This window comes from Carassius auratus, unplaced genomic scaffold (genome assembly GCF_003368295.1).
Source record: "Carassius auratus strain Wakin unplaced genomic scaffold, ASM336829v1 scaf_tig00215316, whole genome shotgun sequence".
Lineage (NCBI taxonomy): Eukaryota > Metazoa > Chordata > Actinopteri > Cypriniformes > Cyprinidae > Carassius > Carassius auratus.
Window position 1 is genome coordinate 1882061 of NW_020528035.1, and position 18242 is coordinate 1900302.

The 18242-nt window shown below is 38.0% G+C and overlaps 1 protein-coding gene across 5 annotated transcripts in view; it reads left to right on the top strand.

Annotated features, from left to right (window-relative positions):
* rgs3a (regulator of G protein signaling 3a) overlaps positions 1-13415 on the top strand; it is a 170523-nt gene extending 157108 nt beyond the window's left edge. For 3 of the 5 annotated variants that reach the window (XM_026259999.1, XM_026259994.1, XM_026259998.1), the window contains 4 exons: positions 7769-7870; positions 9031-9092; positions 10225-10391; positions 11660-13415. In XM_026259999.1, the coding sequence (XP_026115784.1) occupies positions 7769-7870; positions 9031-9092; positions 10225-10391; positions 11660-11860 (532 nt within the window). In that variant the 3' untranslated portion in view covers positions 11861-13415. Of the gene's footprint in view, positions 1-1977; positions 2085-7064; positions 7622-7768; positions 7871-9030; positions 9093-10224; positions 10392-11659 lie in introns of those variants that run through there. The other 2 variants (XM_026259996.1, XM_026259997.1) reach the window with 2 other exon arrangements.
* Positions 13416-18242: the final 4827 nt, after the last annotated feature.

The window sequence follows — 18242 nt, forward strand, 5'->3', positions numbered from 1 at the left end:
TTATCATAGATGCTTGATATGAGCAACTAGACACTGAATTTGTGAACAGGACAGAAGGTTTAGACTTGAAATAGATGTTTCTGCATGTTAACCTACAGGATATGGGGGAAAAAGGGGTATCATTATCTTAAATGTTACACCCCTTACTATACTGTGATGTCGTGTGTCCCGGCGTGACAAGACAAAACCAATAAAACCCATTTCAAACGAGGCATCTGTTGCATCCAGTGGGGACATAATTACTGATTATAATGATTATAATACTGCCTTAATATAAGTTGCATTGCGTATTGTACCACGTAAACCTAAAACCCATGTCTGCATTTGTGATCAGAGAAATGACAAACGACAAGCGCAACTCTGCCTAAAACTCGCATTTGAATCGTCAGAGGCAAATTCTTTAAATATGTAAACATACTTTCAGACTGTGGGCCAGAAGCGCCAGACTGTCTTTGCAAAGTTGGAACTGCCCCACTTTATAGAAACAGACACTAGCATTGTAGGCTGCTCTCACAGGAAACAGTCCTCGTCCTTCGTAAAATGCACGGCACACATCTGAAAACTTGGGTTGAACTGTTCTGTAGATACAACTTAACCACTGAACTCTAGTTGTGTCTTGTTTTGGAAGGTCAAACATGTAGCTTTGGTTTCACAATGAAATACACAGCATGGTGGTGGAGCAAGAATAAAAGTTACACCTTCTTTCTTTGTATGAACATTTAAACGTAGACATGTGGGGGCGTGTTAGAATGAGCCATTTTAGGTTGCCGTACTTGACTCTTAACTTTTATAAAGAATATATCTTTGGTTTGAGACTTTAGTCTTTGCAACTTTACAGATCTTCTTCCTGCAACAAGAGCCTGTTACACTCCAAAGAGAAAGGACAAATTTAATGATCATATGACCCCTTTAAATTATTACCTGTGTGTTCTCTCACATTTGTAATGAAAGGTCGGGTCGAGCATCTCACTGAGAAGACACTATTTTAATATCCAGAAGCACCTACAGCAGGTAAAATGAGTATTGAACACATCCAAATTTTTACCCAATAAATATAAATTTCTAAAGGAGATGTTGACATGAAATTTTCACCAGATGTTGGTAACAACCCAAGTAATCCATATACTTACAAAATAACATATTATTACCTACACAGATCAGTTCATGTGACAGAAGCAGCACCTGGTTTGGCTCTAATAGCAGGAAGTTGTTTTTATTTTTTGCTTCGACCTTTTTAGCACCTGGTTTATGACAGCAGACTAGACACAGAAAGCCGACACTAGCACTCGTCTCAGATCAGTGTAACTGCAGACCTCTGGTGAAAGAGAAAGTCGCCCAGTCTACATATTCAACTGTTCTGAAAAGAGCTGAGCCGTGGCTCATCCAAGGGCCCAGGACAGCTGCTTTCACGTTACAGGATGCGTTTGCAGACCCTAACCTTCAATGTCAACATGAGCTTCCGATCGCAGTTCCCAGGTGAGGTGGCTGGAGTAGCTGTCATCACATCACCTCATTATGAGCGTTTCCATTGAAAGAGAAATTCAGCTGAGATGAAATTACTGGGCATCTGGTGAAAGCCACTGAATGTGATCATGAATGGTCTCAATGGTCCATAGCATGTGCGCTAATGTAAAAGGCATATACATTTACAAACATGATATGTAGTGCTTTTTAGTGGATGATTTAGGGCAGTTTCCCTAGAGTTCACACAGGTGTCAGTATAACTATTTTAGAATTTGAAACCTAACTTTCTTGTGTTTTCTTTATTTACAATAATTTGCATATACCTTTTGAAATACTTTTGAAATGTATATATGCACATAACATCATAGATAATTAGATAAATAGATAGATAGATTGTGTGTTGTAAACATACTGACACACAGTACAGCAGTCTGTGGTAGTGGAGATCTGGCCTGTGATTGGCTCTCACTAGTTCTGCCTCCCTGAGATCCTGTGCTATATAAAGATACAGAGGCTCTGTGTGCGGTTAGAGGAATGTGACTGTCCCAGCACCCTGCTCTTCCACCCCTCACACACACCTTACACACAATGGTGGATTTCTCTGAGAAGTACCTTGAAAGGTAGGGACCTATAAGTGTCTCCTCTGCTGCTCTGAGGGTTCTCAAAGTAATGAGAAGAGGGAAAGAGGGAGGTAAAAATAGAAAGCATGAGGTAACTTTAGAAGAGGAAAAAGATGAGGGTGAGAGGAGTTCACGTCTCCTGTGGTTCGTCTGGCAGGGCGTTTGGGAGTGCTTCACGTGAAGTGCTGATTTTTCAGCTTTCCTTTCTTTTGGATTTTGATGTTTGGTGGTTTCATTAACCTGAAAGTGTCTTTCCTATTTTGTGTTGGTTTAAATCTGTCTGGAAGCTTGAGTGGGTTTTGTTTCCTGATGTTCTGCACATAAGATATTTTAAAGTGTCTCTGGATTGTTTCAACAAATTGTTTGCGTGAATCTCATGAAATGTATCAAACATATGTGTAGATCTTATTTCACTCCAAAATATAAACATTTATTTATTTAGCTTATTTGTTTTTAAAAAATTGAAATTATTTTATTACTTATTTTAGACTTGTAATTTCATTTAATTTACTTGTTAAATTTTTTATTTTATTTATATACCTTGATTAATTAATAATGAATAATACATTTTTTTTACAACTTTCAAACAACTTTTGTGTCATTCATGTGATAAAATTCCATATTAGTTTTTAATTGTGAAGTCCAGAAAATGTCCAGAAGTACAAAGTATAAATTCAACACAATAGTTGTCACGTTCTAAATGTCTTTCTCACAGCAAGTGTCCTGGTTTCATGGCCTGGAATAGTGCTGAGCTCTATTATGGGCAGCAATATGAGACGGGCAGAGAGGGAATTGGCAAAGCCTGGAGATAATTGTGGCTTGCAACCATCTCCTCTCCTCCTCTATCTCTGGCTTACCCTGCAGGGCTGGCCGTGGGGAAATGTCTGTCAACAGACTCAGAGGAGCTGGATCAGAGCATCCTAATTTGATAAATTCCAGTGAGGGCGTGTCCTTCCTGTTGAGAGATTACAGGCCTGTGCTGTGAGGAGACGCGGGAGCAGCTGCTTCTGCTTGATAATTAGCCCAGTGTTTTTTCTCTAAATGAGGGGTCAAGCATGACAGACGTTTGACTGCTGCCTCGCTCAAGCATTGCAGTCACTTTTAATGTCTTTTCCCACCGCATGTGACCAGCTTGCACAGCTTCTGACACAACTGGACATGCAAACGATCATGCAATATGCCATATGGTGTCTGAAAAGTCTTAATTAAAGAGCTTAGCGGTTTAAAAGTTTAAACTTGTAAATTAGTAGGAGAGGCCAATGTCCTTTGAGAGGTGTAAAAAAATAAGTTGCGATCATGTAATAAATGTTTCATTGCTTCTGAACCTTCACTTAAATGTATATTCTCATTTAACTTTGATATGTAACTTCAATACCTTCACCAATTTTTTTTGAAGTCTGAGTTATACTTTTTTTGTAGCTTAAAGAGAAGAGCATGGCATTACTGATCGATTTCCTAACAATGCATGAACTGATTAAAAAATGTATGCAAGAAATTTGCTTTAGCTAAAAGCCTAGACAAATGTGTAATGTAAAAGAATTGTACAAATTTGGTATTTAAAAGTCCACTCGAAAATGAAAATGTTCTGATAATATACTCTCAGACCATCCAAGATGAATATGTGATGTTAAATTTGTTTCTACATTGTAGAAATTTAGCATTACATCACTTGCTCACCAATGGAGTCACTCCTCTGCAGTGAATGGGTGCCGTCAGAATGAGAGTCCTGTAAAACAGCTGATAAAAACATCCAAGTTATCCACACCAGTACATAAATTTACATCTTGTGAAGCCAAAAACTGTGTGTTTATAAGAAACAAATTCATAATTAAGGCATTTTCAATTCCAAACCAAGTCCTTTATCCATTATATTGCTTTCTCCAGTGAAATCTGGTGTGAATCAGGTGAGAAGTATGCAGAGAACAAGCATACAAATGAAAACATCAACTCTACAACTCTACAACTCTAAACAAATATGCTGGTGGATTTTGATGGGAGATGACAACAGTGGATCAATGGAGGAAGTGTTATTATGGATTATGGACTAGAAGAGTGAGGAAATATTCACAAAATTAAATTTTTGGGAGCTGAACTATTCCTTAACAGCACTGTTACTATGCTTGATCTTAGCTAAAAGGCCAAGCATTTGCTTGAGTGTTTTAGTCCTCTTTCCTCCTCTTTGTATAGTTGAACTAATACTCTGTAACACATTTTCACTGGTGGGGTGTTTTTCTCGTGCAGAAGGGCAGGCAGACTGATGCCACATGGCAATTCTAACAGTGTTGCAAAGCAGTGTGGAATCTCAACACTGTGGCACTGAATGGCCAGAGGGTGTTTCCTTGGCTACGCGTGCACACACACACACACACACACACACACACACACACACACACACACACACACATATTCCTGTGTGTGTGTGTGTGATTCTTTAACACAATTCCTACATGCATTTAAACTGGATGGGATGTGACATTTCTATTTCTTTACTTTTGTTGTTGTTGTTGATTTGTAAATCCTTTGTATTTGAGAACAGAAGCTAGCAGGTTTATGGGCAAATCTTAAGTGGTTAACTCTCTCCCATACATAGTGTTGATAATGACCATATCCAGTAGGTGGCAGCATTGCATCTAATGTCACTGACAGCCTTACAAGACGTGTAGATTTCTGTGCACTGAATGAGGACAAACTCAGCCTTATGTCACTGTCTACATAAGTTATAGACTCAAAGGACTGTTCATAGGCCAGTTTTCCTGTTGTTTGCATTCATCTGTTTTCGTCAACGCTACACAGCTTATAAGATCACAGTGAAACCCAACCTGGATCATAAAACATTTCATTACACTTCAAAATATTTTCCAGAGCCCATAAACTGATGAGAATCTTTCCTCTTGTGCGTATGATCCAAAACCCTCCTTCTCAGACCTTTTCATTTTAAACCAGATCTCCCACTGGAAGTTAAAAATAAATCAGTTTGACACATTCCTATTGGCCAGCTTTCATTTATTCCTTGTAAAAGTTATATTTTTATACAAAGAGAGCTTTGGAATCAAATATCTTGTGATTTATTTGTTCCCCCTACTCTGTTTCTTTTAAAAGTGTGCAAAGTTTGACATACACATTTGCAATCAACAGGAATCCATCCAAAATGCTGCATTCTTTGGCATTTTTAATGTTTTGATAGCCGTTTGCAATCTTGTGTTGAAAAAAGCTGTTGAAGCCTTGTGTGTGAGTCAGTTTATCTACCAAAAAGCCTGATGATTTCAGCATTTATGATGCTATCTGAGCAGACTCTGGTTTCAATTCTGAGCGCTTTCACATTCTTTTGTCCCACCAGAGACTAAAAAGTAAAAAGTGTTTGTGTAAATATCTCTGTCAAACGTCACAGGTCTTAATATAAAACAGATTTGACTGCAAGATTTTAGATGATAGTTTAAATTGTTTAAAAATGACATATGTTATAACAGAATAAAGTTCTCAGAATATTGCACTCTCATTGAAGTCATACAGAATTGTATACATGTAGTCTTCCTAGTTAATCAAATTTGACAAAACTTATGTATTGAATAAGCCAAAATTAATGTATTGAATAAGGCAAAATGTATTGTAATTAATTAGATTAAACCATAAAGTTTAAAGTTCGCTATTATAAGCTATAGGTGTGTAGCATTCAGACTCATCAATAACTGACCTACTTTTTCACTTATTTTAATTTTCATAGCTTTTAGCTTTGTCGACCTCTTTCTCAAACATCTGGTGTGAGGAACTTCCTCTCAGTTAGTCACACCACGGCTGACTAACGTTTCATCATCTCATTTCCCATCTTGCCGAGCTGATTGGATTCTCAGATACTAACAGCTTTAGCTTTGGGACTTGGGGGTGTACTTATAGTTTAAATTAAACTGATTGAATTCTGTAATCCTGATGTATGATCTTTTCGCTCAGGACTTGTGTTGTAATTTTACTTGGAGAAAGAAGAGCCTGGCATGGTCACCAGCTAGTCCTCTTTAAAGAGGGGGATTTTTTAGCCATTCATGCCTACAGGGCAACATAATATGTCATACATAGTTGGAGACTTCCTTTTTCCTGTTGAGGCTCGTTTATGCATTCCGTCATCATAGCCAGAGGAGTGAGACATTTTTGGTCAGATTATTAGCCAGCAGTTATTAAAGCATTTGACTTATTTCTACTGTCGCACTGCAAAGGCTGTTTTTGTGTCACACTGTTGAGGCAAATCACTGCATAACCAACTATTACTTCCATAAATACCGTATTATTGCCATAATGAATCAGAATTGATCAAAAGTGACAGAAAAGTCATTTACATTGTTAGAAAATAACTGTATTTCAAATAAATGTTGAATTTGTTTTCAAATAAATTATTTTTAAATTCATATTCATTAAAGAATCCTGAAAAAAATATAAACATAAATAATGAATTCATTATTTCTTTAGCAGTGAATCATCATTAGAAAATGATTTCTGAAGGATCATGTGACACTGAAGACTGGAGTAATGATCCTGAAAAATGAGATTTGTCCATAGGAATAAATGACACTATACAATATTCACACAGATAACATTTATTTAAAATATTTCACAGTTTTACTGGATAAAGTTAGCCCTGGTGAGCAGCAGAAACTTCTTTAAAAACTAAACATAAGAAACAAAACAACAACTACTTTGAACAATAGTCTGCATACAGTTATAATTTTTTTTTTTTTTAAACCAACCGTCTGGGGGAAAAAAAATCACTGAACAGTGCCAGATAACAAAATGAATAGCTCGGACACTAAATTCTGTTTAGATAAGTTGTTATACAACAGCCAATATACAGAGCATCAAGTTCCTATGTAGCTCAGCAACTGCTAACAGCTGAACAATTACGCTGATATACTGCATGGCAGAATAATAGTTTATTGGGTATTTGAATTGTATGAACTTCATGTTGTATCTAACAACACCTCATGCCTATTGTAAAATCATGGTTCGCAGGAACACTCAGTGTGTGCTTTAAGTGGGAACGGTGGCCCTGAGAGGGCCAAATATGGGATTCAGCTTCTTTTTTTGGTACTGTCATCAGCCTCTGCCTGCGTTACGAGAGGCCAAGTGGAGCTGATGAGGGCAGAGGATCTGCAAAGCCACAGTGGAAATCAGTGGGCGGAAATTGTGTGAAGACTGTTCCTCAGGAAGAGGTACATGAGGTCAGGCAGAGGGAGGACGGGCATCTGGAGGTTCAGCGCACATCTCATGAGACGTGGATCCAGGGGTGAACAGTCAGGTTTTTGGAGATTTGGAGATGCAGCTGCACTCCACAGTGGTCTCCGGGGCCCATCGGCCCTAGGTTAGGGCCTCCGGGACTCCCGGTGGCACCTGAACAGTGAAGCGAAGGTATGGAGAGTGACACAACCCTCCCTTCACTCATCCTCTCGCTCAGACACAGGACTGGCGAGAAGGAAGAGAAGCTGATGAAAGATCCAGATCCAGGAACTTTAAACGTCTTCTCAACTTTGATAACTGCGGATTTAGGAAAACATGTACGGCAGAAGAACTTTTTATGGGTTACTGCACTGACAATCAGATTTGGCTTCATGGGGTTGTGTTTTCCATGACTTCGATCGATTTGTTGGTTTGTTTATGACCTGCAGAACTCAACTCTTTCGCTTCTGTGCATTTTTATGCAGGGCCAAAGACATGAAGAACCGACTCGCTTTCCTGAGGAGGAGGAATGAGTCTCCCGGAAGCAGCCCAGTTGGCAAGCTCGACAAATCCATGAAGTCTGTCAAGTAAGCGTGTGTGTTTGTGTGTGTGTGTATGTGTGTGTGTATTTGTGATGTCCGCCTGCTTCCTGGGTAATGAACCAGCTGGTGGCTTTCTGCTCATGTGTGTAGGATGAAAGAGACAGACACACTGAGAAAGGACTAAAAAGATGTCTTTTAGATGAATACCTTTTGAAGGGCTTTTTTTGCAATTAACATGTATTTATAACCCTTTTATAAAAGATATAGTAATAAAATAGTAATAGATATTTCATATTCCACAATTTAAAAAAGTAACTCTTTTATTTTAGTTTAAAAAATAATAATAATAATAAAAAAATAATATATATATATATATATATATATATATATATATATATATATATATATATATATATATATATATATATATATATATATAAAATAGAGACATAAAAAAAATTGCAAATGACAAAAGCACGCAAAATTGCAGCAAATTTTAACCTACTATGTATATTTGACAGTCATTGATATAATAATTATATACTATGGTGGTTAAAATGTATTTAAAAGACCTGTCTAATGTAAAGTAATGCATCAAAGGGTTAAATTTTGATTAGATATGTGCTGCAAAAACACTTATATATTGCAGAGATAAATGTTATTGTTAGTATTAGTATTTTAAGAGTGTTTTTACACTGCAGAATTAACTGCAGAATATAAAATGTTTCATGGCACAGATCTACAAATCATAAATGCACAGAAGTTGTAAGTAGGTCAAAAACCCTATGGTTTTAAAGCGCACATCTCTAAGTGCACTCTATGATCTGAATGATGGGTTTATGTCGAATAACACTCCCATGTTAGATACAGTTTCCTTATTTGGCAGTGTCACAGTAAGTGTTAAAGCTGCAGACTGCTGAGTTTAGACAGACAATGAAGGCAAGAATGAGTCTTTGAGAGAAGCTGTGGGCGGAGCCTCTGGCTGACACCTAATCCTATTGGAGCAGCCAGATCCCACCCCCTCCTCTCCACAGTGGAAAGTATAAAAGAGGCCATCCAAGAGAGACTTGCTCAGACACTCACACACTTTGACAGTGCTCACACACACACTCAAGAGATAGAAGGGCAGAGCTTCGAATGGGTCACACAATGAGAAACCTGACAGAGATGGGTTTGCTGAAAAATCGCTCTGCCTTTATTTGCAGGCCCACTCCAGAAGAGGCAATGAAGTGGGGAGAATCTTTGGACAAGCTGCTCATCCACAAATGTAAGACATATTCTATTTATGCCATTTCCTTTCCTCATGTATATAGTGAATTTTTCTTTTTTTTTTTGGGAGGGGGGGGGGGGGTTATTTGGTGAATTCCATTGGCTTGGTTTGAGTCCAAGGGATGATGACTGCATTGTTGCAGTGTGTTAAGCATGCATGCTTCCTCTCAACTTCCTGCTCTGAGTCACTGAATGAACGGTCTGTTGAACATGGTCAATGGCTCTCATAGTAATCCTAGATTAACTGAATCCTACATCCATATGGAGTCAGAGAAAACCACAGATCAAAGCACTCACCCACCATCCATATCGTGGTCTTTAATCAGATTCACTCGTTTGGTGATGTTGAAAGTGCTTGTGATGCAATTCGATCCTGAGGTTTGAGGCAGGAAATGTCTTTTTCCGTTTCCCTCATATGAAAACCTGAGAGCATCCACATGCTGTTATCAGCAGGCTCTTATGAGAACGGAAAGGTGATTGTGTGCTTTGGGACGGGGCCACACTTCCTTCTATTTTAATACTGGGTGCCTTTAGAGCTGAAAGGAAATCTTTAAAAAAACGCCTGTAAAAATGTGTGTAATGCTACTGTATAAGGAAGTCACTGTGATGCATATGCTATAAAATAATCATAAACTGAATTATTATTATTATTTTTTTTCTGTACTGCATAAAATGTAGCGACTTCATTGGTATTTCTAGTTCCATAAAATGATCTAAAATCAGTGCAAATATTATCATTTTGCTGCAATGATTACCTTTTTGTGCTTGGCAGCTACAGCAACCTTTGGTACAAATAATGGGTTTGAATTTCAAGTTAAGTCCATGAATGCGAGCCAGGAACTTAATTAAAATAAGAAATGCTAAAAAAAAAAAAAAAAAAAAAAAAGAATAATTATGAAAATGTTTCATGGTACCCAGTACATGGCAGTGGGAGTCTCGGAGGAGAAATAATGTAATTAAATCGTTGGTTGGAGTCGTGTTCTTAAGTTTATGCCTTAAGTAGTGACTCAGGGTTTGGCACTCAGCGCTGCCTCTTCAGGGAAGGCTGCCGTTGCCATAGTTCTCTGTTTATCCATCCAATAACATCTCCCCTTTTCTACCTCTTTATTTTTTTCCCTCTCTCTCATCAGATGGGCTGGCGGCGTTTAGAGCTTTCTTGCGCACAGAGTTTAGTGAAGAGAATCTGGATTTCTGGCTGACCTGTGAGGATTACAAGAAGATCAAATCACAATCCAAGATGGCATCAAAAGCTAAGAAAATCTTTGCGGAATTCATTGCCATCCAGTCCTGTAAGGAGGTGAGCATGAAGTCTCATGTTTAATTATAAAAGTGAACACTAAAAGTCATTCCAGATATTAATTGGGAAATGTTGAGTACCTCTCATTACATATAAACAATGCCACCATTCTGTATTTAGCAGCATAAAAAAGGGTGGAAATGTTCTTAAAATAATCTGCTTTGTGTCATGAGCCTAAAAATTGGTCAAAGAAGCAGCCGTGGAGGATATGATGTCATGCCTGACTAATGGTCTCCCCTTTGGCCACACATAATACACAGCAGATAGCATAGTTTACTTGGAAACTTGGAAAGCAGTTTGGAAATTCAAAATCAGATGAGCAACAGGACCTCGCAGCAATTGTTCGAGCAATAAAACTAAAGAAGGCTGAGCTTTGTATCATTTCAAGTTGCCAGATATTTGACTTTCAACGTAAAGTCCAGTCCAGATTTCAGCTTACTCTGGCTACTGGAAAAACATCATTTTACCAACATGTTAAATTACCAATCACAGTTTGTTTCATGTGCCATTTAGGAGCAGGAATATAGTTTAAATAGGCTATTGCTCAGCTGGTTTTAGTTTCAGGATCATGACTTCTCAATTAACAAAAAGTGGTGACCTATTACAATAATCAAACTTTGGGCAAACGTAATCGATAATATACTAAATTACCAAAGATATGGGATTATTATTATTATTTCACTCCTTTTTAAAAGTTAAATAAAGTGTGCCAGTCTTAAGTCTGTCAATCTTCATGAATGGTTTCAAAGAAAATGTCATAGAAACCAACAAAGTTGTGTTTATAAGGTTAAGGCTCCATGACTTGTCAGAATTTCCACAAATAGTAAGCACTTAGTATTTCATAGTCAATGTAAACATGCCTTTTTCCCATGTGGAATATAAATAAAACACTTGGATGATGCATAAAGTCAGTCATATTGCATTGTACGCAGCGATTTGCCATTTCTGCGCAATATGAATTAAACCTAAGGTGTCTATTCCTGCTCCTGGAGAGCCGTTTTCCAGTTGAGTTTAGCTCCAACACACCTGCCTAGACATTTCTAGTGATCCCGAAGACCTTGATTAATGGGTTCAGATGTGTTTAATTAGGAATACAGCTGAACTCTGCTGGAAAGTGGCCCTCCTGGAGCACAAGGTCTATAGACGGTCCATAAATGGACTGGGGGGAATCTGAAATGCTTTCTGGTCTTTCTGGTCTGTAACCTAGCCATAACATGAATTTAAACGGCTGTTGACTTGGAAGTAATGGCTTTTTGTTTGTCCTCCAGGTGAATCTGGATTCCTACACCAGGGAACATACTAAAGAAAACTTGCAAAACATTGATCGCTCTTGCTTCGACCTGGCCCAGAGAAGGATATATGGCCTGATGGAGAAAGACTCGTACCCTCGATTTCTGCGTTCAGAACTCTACATGGACTTAGTGAATCAAAAGAAACCCAGCACCACATCGACATCCTCCTCCTCCTAAGATGACAGAGAGAGAAAGCGAGAAAGAGAGACTATATAAAGTAGCATTGGAGAGGTTTCTTTCACTTAGCATTTCATTCTCATCAGCCATTCTATCTGTTAATGTGCTAAAAAGACAGGGAGTGGAGAAATGCACAAGGCTTTGTTTACAAAAGGTGAAAGATAGAGGAAAAGGTAGTGTGACCGACCTAATGGCGCTGGACGAGTGGGGCACCACCATGCTGAATAATGCTGGTTATTCCCATTTAAATTTTATTTAATTGGTTTTCCAAGTGTACTGGAGACAAAAGAGGCGATTATTGCCTCTTTAACACTAAGACAGCTGGGTACTGTTAAGCATGTTTCTCTTCTTCTGCTCAAGCACTGCACCTCTCTTTGTTCTCCATTTCATGATGACTTTCCTGGACATTTCAGAAATGTCTTGTGCCTATGGTGTTTGATGTCTGGATGGCATGTAGAAAACATTGATGATCGTGCACTTATTGCTCAGTGGTGTTCCTGTGAATTTTCCTCCATGTCTGTCGACTCCATATCACATGAAGGGGTGCACAAAATGCTGGCACATCCCTAATTTAATACACGTTTCATGAGTAAGTGTACAAATGCTCTAGGGGAATGGACCAAACTGCACCTGAAGACTGAAGAGCTTGAAATGGACTGTCGTTGGTCTCTAAAGACTAAACTGAACATGCTTAGCTGCGTATGTAAAGCCAATAAGCCATCCATTGTAGCTCCACATTAAGAATGGAAGAGACCGTATTCTCAGGACATTATGACACTCAACTATGAAGCTTCCAGACCTACTTAACCTTCTATTTCTACACTTAAATTGTTGTTTTTCCAGACTTTAGGTTTAATCATGCACTCTATATTTAATAGGGCACAAGGTTCCCTATATTTGTTGATAAGACGCCATGTTTTACCAGTACAAAAAATGTAGTTATTTATTTAGAGGTTTCACTGGTTGCTTTGTTCATTGCACTCAGCTGAATTTCCCTTTTCCACTTTGATCCAGGTCCACAACTATCCTGATGTAAGTGCAATATGTTTATTATTTTTATTTGTCGACTTATCTTATGGATAAGTTTACCTTTTTTATGAAAAAGACAATAGATTGAGCTCTGTATTAATTTTATTGCAAGTTACAGGTAATGTAAGAATTACATTAGTACACAAATTATTGTAACTGTGTTTCCCTGGCAGCAGGCAGCCGGGTTAATGGATGTATATATAATTCTTAAGAAAAAATGGTAAAACGATAAAAACACACAAGGTTTTGTGGTTGTGCCATGAGGCGTTGCTGTACCTATGTAAATATGTGAACCTTAAAGCTATAAAATGACATGTATTGTTATAAATTGGGGTGGAGCAGGTTTGGTCGTCCTCTGCCTTGGACGTACACTGCTTGTAAGTAGTTTTATGAAATGTATTTTATCATTTTCACTGTTTACAATTCCAACGCATCTCCTAAGATAGCAAGTGCTGAAGAAAATAGAGATTTAAAAAGCCAGTGTCATTGCAAAACACAAATAAAACATTTAGATGGTAAAATTAGACAACATTGCCTCCTGCCTCTCTTTTATTATTACTTTTTTTGTATTTTATTATTATTAATTTATTTATTACACAATTTTGCATTGCATTGCATTTTCCAGCATTACTGCATATTTATTAATTTTTAATAAAACTTATAAAGGGATGAATATTTATCCCACACTCAAAAGAAAGAAATACAAAATCGTATTTTGCTTTAAAACATTTAACCTGTTTTGTTCTTGCCATTATTTTCGTGACAGTTTAGGAACTTTTTTTTTGTTTTGTTTTGTATTCATTACTGAATAAATAAATAAATAAAATGTACATCATCTGGATGCATTAGAATGAGACTTTTCTAACTAACCCAACCCTAACCCTATGGTAATTTAAGGTGGGGAAAATAATGATCATTAAAAATTTCACAGCATATAAACCCAAATTTAAAATTAAATCTTATGGTTTTGGGACTACCACTGAGATGATCAGGTAATGGGATGCATGCAAAAGAGCTAGAATAGTCTTGAGTGAGACATGTTTTATATTTGATTTCAGGATTTCTCTTTATTTCATTACAATCCTCTCTGTAATATTCATCAAGCCCTTTTTTCAGGATATTCCGTCTTTTAGAACTGAGGATCAAAGAAATCCCAGGAGAATGTGTTGTTTTCGTGTGAATGAGCTTTAATGTAAGGTTTGCCTCTCTTGCAGTCTCAACACTGCAAATAGCAGCAACTGAGTGACCTCTTCAGTGAGTTGCTAGGGAAATATTGGCTCTCCTGCCAACATCCTCTGAGAACCCATGGCCCTTGTTTGCTGCAAGCAGCTCTGCCAACCCAACAAGGACACTTTATCAGAATGAGCTTCACAATAGTCATGGCCACCTGGCAGATCTGAATGCTCTCATGGGCAGCTGTCTGCTCTTTAGTCACTGAAAAAAAAAAAAGGAAAACAGAACATTCTGGTGGGGATCAAAACAAAAATGTATTTCTCTTTTGATCTTGATTTCTTCGCTTTTAAATAATATAATTAGTGAAATGTGCAGTCTACTGAGATACATTATGTGGGGTGAATGTGAACCAATCAAGTACTCAAAAATTATTTTTTGCTGTTGATATTACTGACACTCCAGTTCCCAGCATGCTTTGCATGAGACTTAATGGAGGGAGTAAAATTGTTAATATTACTAAACATGTTTTATGAGCAATATGAGAAAAGCGAGAGACTCGATAGTGCTAATGTTTGATACTTTTGAGAATTCTTGGTGACCTTTGGTTAAACTAGGTTACCATCATGGTGAGGAGTGGATCATGTTATTGCTAGTAAAAATTCTAGCTAATAAAATGCAATCTAAATTTTAATTATGCTGTTAGCTTGATGAAAATACCAATTGAGTTATATCCGCTGATGCATTGGCTTTATGTACTTAAATGTGTTTATAAATAAATGGCTAAATGTAATGTGTGAGCATTTCTGTAGCTCAAACAGTAGAGTACAGGGATAGTAACACCAAAGTCACTGGTTTGATTCTTAAGAAATCAGTATCAAACTAATGAAATGTATACCTTGAAATGTAAATGACGTGACATAGAGCCAAGTATGGTGACCCATACTCAGAATTTGTGTTCAGCATTTAACCCATCCAAAGTATGTACGTACACCAGAGATGTATAAAGTACTAGAGACCCATACTTGAGTAAAAGTACAAGTGCTCTATCAAAAAAGTGACTTGAGTAGAAGTTGAAGTGCTCTTTAAGCACCACACTTAAGTAGAAGTACTAAAGTATTCAACATTGTTTGTACTTAAGTATTGCAAGTAGTCTATTTTAAAATGTACTACTCAAGTACTGAAAGTAAAAGTACAAGTACTGTGTTATGTAGTTATTAAAGAAAGTAGTCAAAAGTTTGAACATATTGTTTTTACTATTTCAAATGATTAACCTAAAGGACAATCACAATTCCTTTGACTGTAACTTTTTGTAAAAAAAAAAAAAAAAAAAAAAAACAGATTAAAGGGTTATTTCGCCCAATTTGCAAAATTATGTCATTAATTACTTACCCTCATGTTGTTTCAAACATGTAAGACCTCCGTTTATCTTTGGAACACAGTTTAAGATATTTTATATTTAGTCTGAGAGCTCTCAGTCCCTCCATTGAAGCTGTGTGTATGGTATACTGTCCATGTCCAGGAAGGTAAGAAAAACATCTTCAAAGTAGTCCATGTGACATCAGAGGGTCAGTTAAATATAAAAAATAGCAAAAACTACGACTTTATTCAGCATTGTCTTCTCTTCCGTGTCTGTTGTTAGACAGTTCAAAACAAAGCAGTTTGTGATATCCGTTTCGTGAACGAATCATTAGATGTAACCGGATCTTTTTGAAACGGTTCACCAAATCGAACTGAATCGTTTTAAACGGTTCGCGTCTCCAATACGCATTAATCCACAAATGACTTAAGCTGTTAACTTTTTTTAATGTGGCTGACACTCCCTCTGAGTTAAAACAAGCCAATATCCCGGAGTAATTCATTTACTCAAACAGTAGACTGACTGAACTGATGTGAAGAGAGAACTGAAGATGAACACCGAGCCGAGCCAGACAATGAACAAAAGACTGACTCGTTCACGAGTCAAGAACAGTTTACGAATTCGTGTCCGGATTCGAGAACCGAGGAGCTGATGATACTGCGCATGTGTGATTCAGCGTGAAGCAAACCGCCACACAGCGCTGGACCGAACTGATTCTTTTGGTGATTGATTCTGAACTGATTATGTGCTAATGTTATGCGCGCGGGCAAACCGAAGGCTTGCAATCATCGCCAATGACGTCATTACGTCGAGCGCAAAAGAACCGGTGAACTGTTTTCTTCAACCAGTTTATTGAATCGAACTGTCAGAAAGAACTACTGGTGATCCGGAAACCGATGCAACCGGTTCTTGACTCGTGAACTAGTCATTATCTGGCTCGGCTCGGTGTTCATCTCTCTCTTCACAGCAGTTCAGTCAGCACGCGCAGTCTTCTTAATCGCTTGATTCGCTCAATGATGTGCCAGCTTCATCAAACCTGCCATCTACAGTTCTGGCAGTGGTAATGTGGGTAACGAGTAACGATGCAGCACATAACAAAAATAACGGAGTAAAAGTATTAAACTCATCGAAAATATGTACTGAAGTAAAAGTGGAAGTAGGGGAAAAAAATTATACTCTAATAAAGTACAGATACCGCCTTTTAGTACTTAAGTACAGTAGTGAAGTAGTTCTACTTCGTTACTATACATCTCTGACGTACACACACACACACACACACACACACACAGTGTGTATAGTTTTTAAGAATAAAAACTAAACCTTCAACAATACTGACCAAAATCATGCTGCATTTTCACTGTTATTTCTCAAAAGAAAGGGCACATTCAGTTGCGTCTGTTTCTGTTTATTTGTAGTTACAGTATACATCACATTTAGAAAGAATGACCATTTCTATAATTTCTCTGTCAAAAATATGACCTGAGTAGCAGAGAGAGCGCTCTGAACAACTATGATTATAGGCTAGCTACTGTATATTTTATGACATATGTGCAGCTAAATATGAACATCAGACAGTCATGTATAAAGAGATGAGACTTACTGACAGATAAAATATGCTACTAAATAAATACATGATTGTGACAGCCTATGTTATTTGTGTGATTTCTTCAAGCGGTCATATTTACCATGTTTACTATGGTTATAGTATGCTAAGTCTTTTTAATCCACATTGAATCTCAAACACAAGTGATTTCAAACAGCCACTGATGTCTGAAAGTGAGTTTTGAGCTAAAATTATTTTAAAAGTCTTTAATGGTGGTGTTGTAGCTGTTATTTATATGAAATAATCTGTGGCACTGATGCTCTCCAGACGCAGAGAAACTCCACCTTTGTTCGTAGCCACTCCTCAAGCCAAGCTGGCCTGTTTTGACCAAATGTTTTCAGTGGGACAAAAACCCTGGCCATTGGCCTGAGGAAGCCCCGACAAGGCACGGTCAAGCCCCAGAGGTAACAGTGGAAACATGACTGGCCCTGATGCACTAGCAAGCCCGCTTTTGCCCTTACAGTGGAAACGCAAGTAATGTGAACAAATTCTTAGAGGCATGAACTTCTGGTTTCATCCAATGCAGCCTCATTTTGACATTGTTTCAAGGCCTGGTGGCATCTCCTTATTTTGTAATGACTACTAGAAGGTGAATGATGTCTTGGTCTTACCCCTTGGGTGGATGATCTGAGTGACTACGTTAAGTTCAGTAAACATCAATCCTGGCCTTCACAAAAGGTTATTAACAGGTCTCCCTGGTGCCAAAAGCACTGGAAAAGCCAGTTTGTAGTACCCTATCTGATCACTGGTAGTATCAGGTCCTCCCATTAGGGCTACCTGCGTCGCTGACCACCTTCCAAATACTGTCTCCCCATCATAGATGTTGGCAGTTATGGGACAAGCAGATGGTGGGACACCGGCTAAAAGTCCCCCTTTGTAACTAGTTGTTGTCAAACCCTCTGCCTACCTGAGCAAATGCTGCTGCCAGAAGCAGAGCAATCGGGGCTCTAACCTCTAAAATCTTGTCTTCATGGCAGATGAAGCCCTCTCTCTCTGCAGAGACCTGATGAGACCTTGTTGAAGTACCACTCATTCCAGTAAATAGTTCAGCTCCAGGTTTTTATAAGCAAGACTATTTAGTGAATGCTGTGTGACAGCCACTCATGATCTACAAATCCTCCTGTTGAGGACAACAAGTACTGTGAGGGATCTTCTAAACAATGTTAGTGATGCAGAAGCCTCTACTAAGCAGAGTATCAGCTGTACCCTCCTCACCTTCT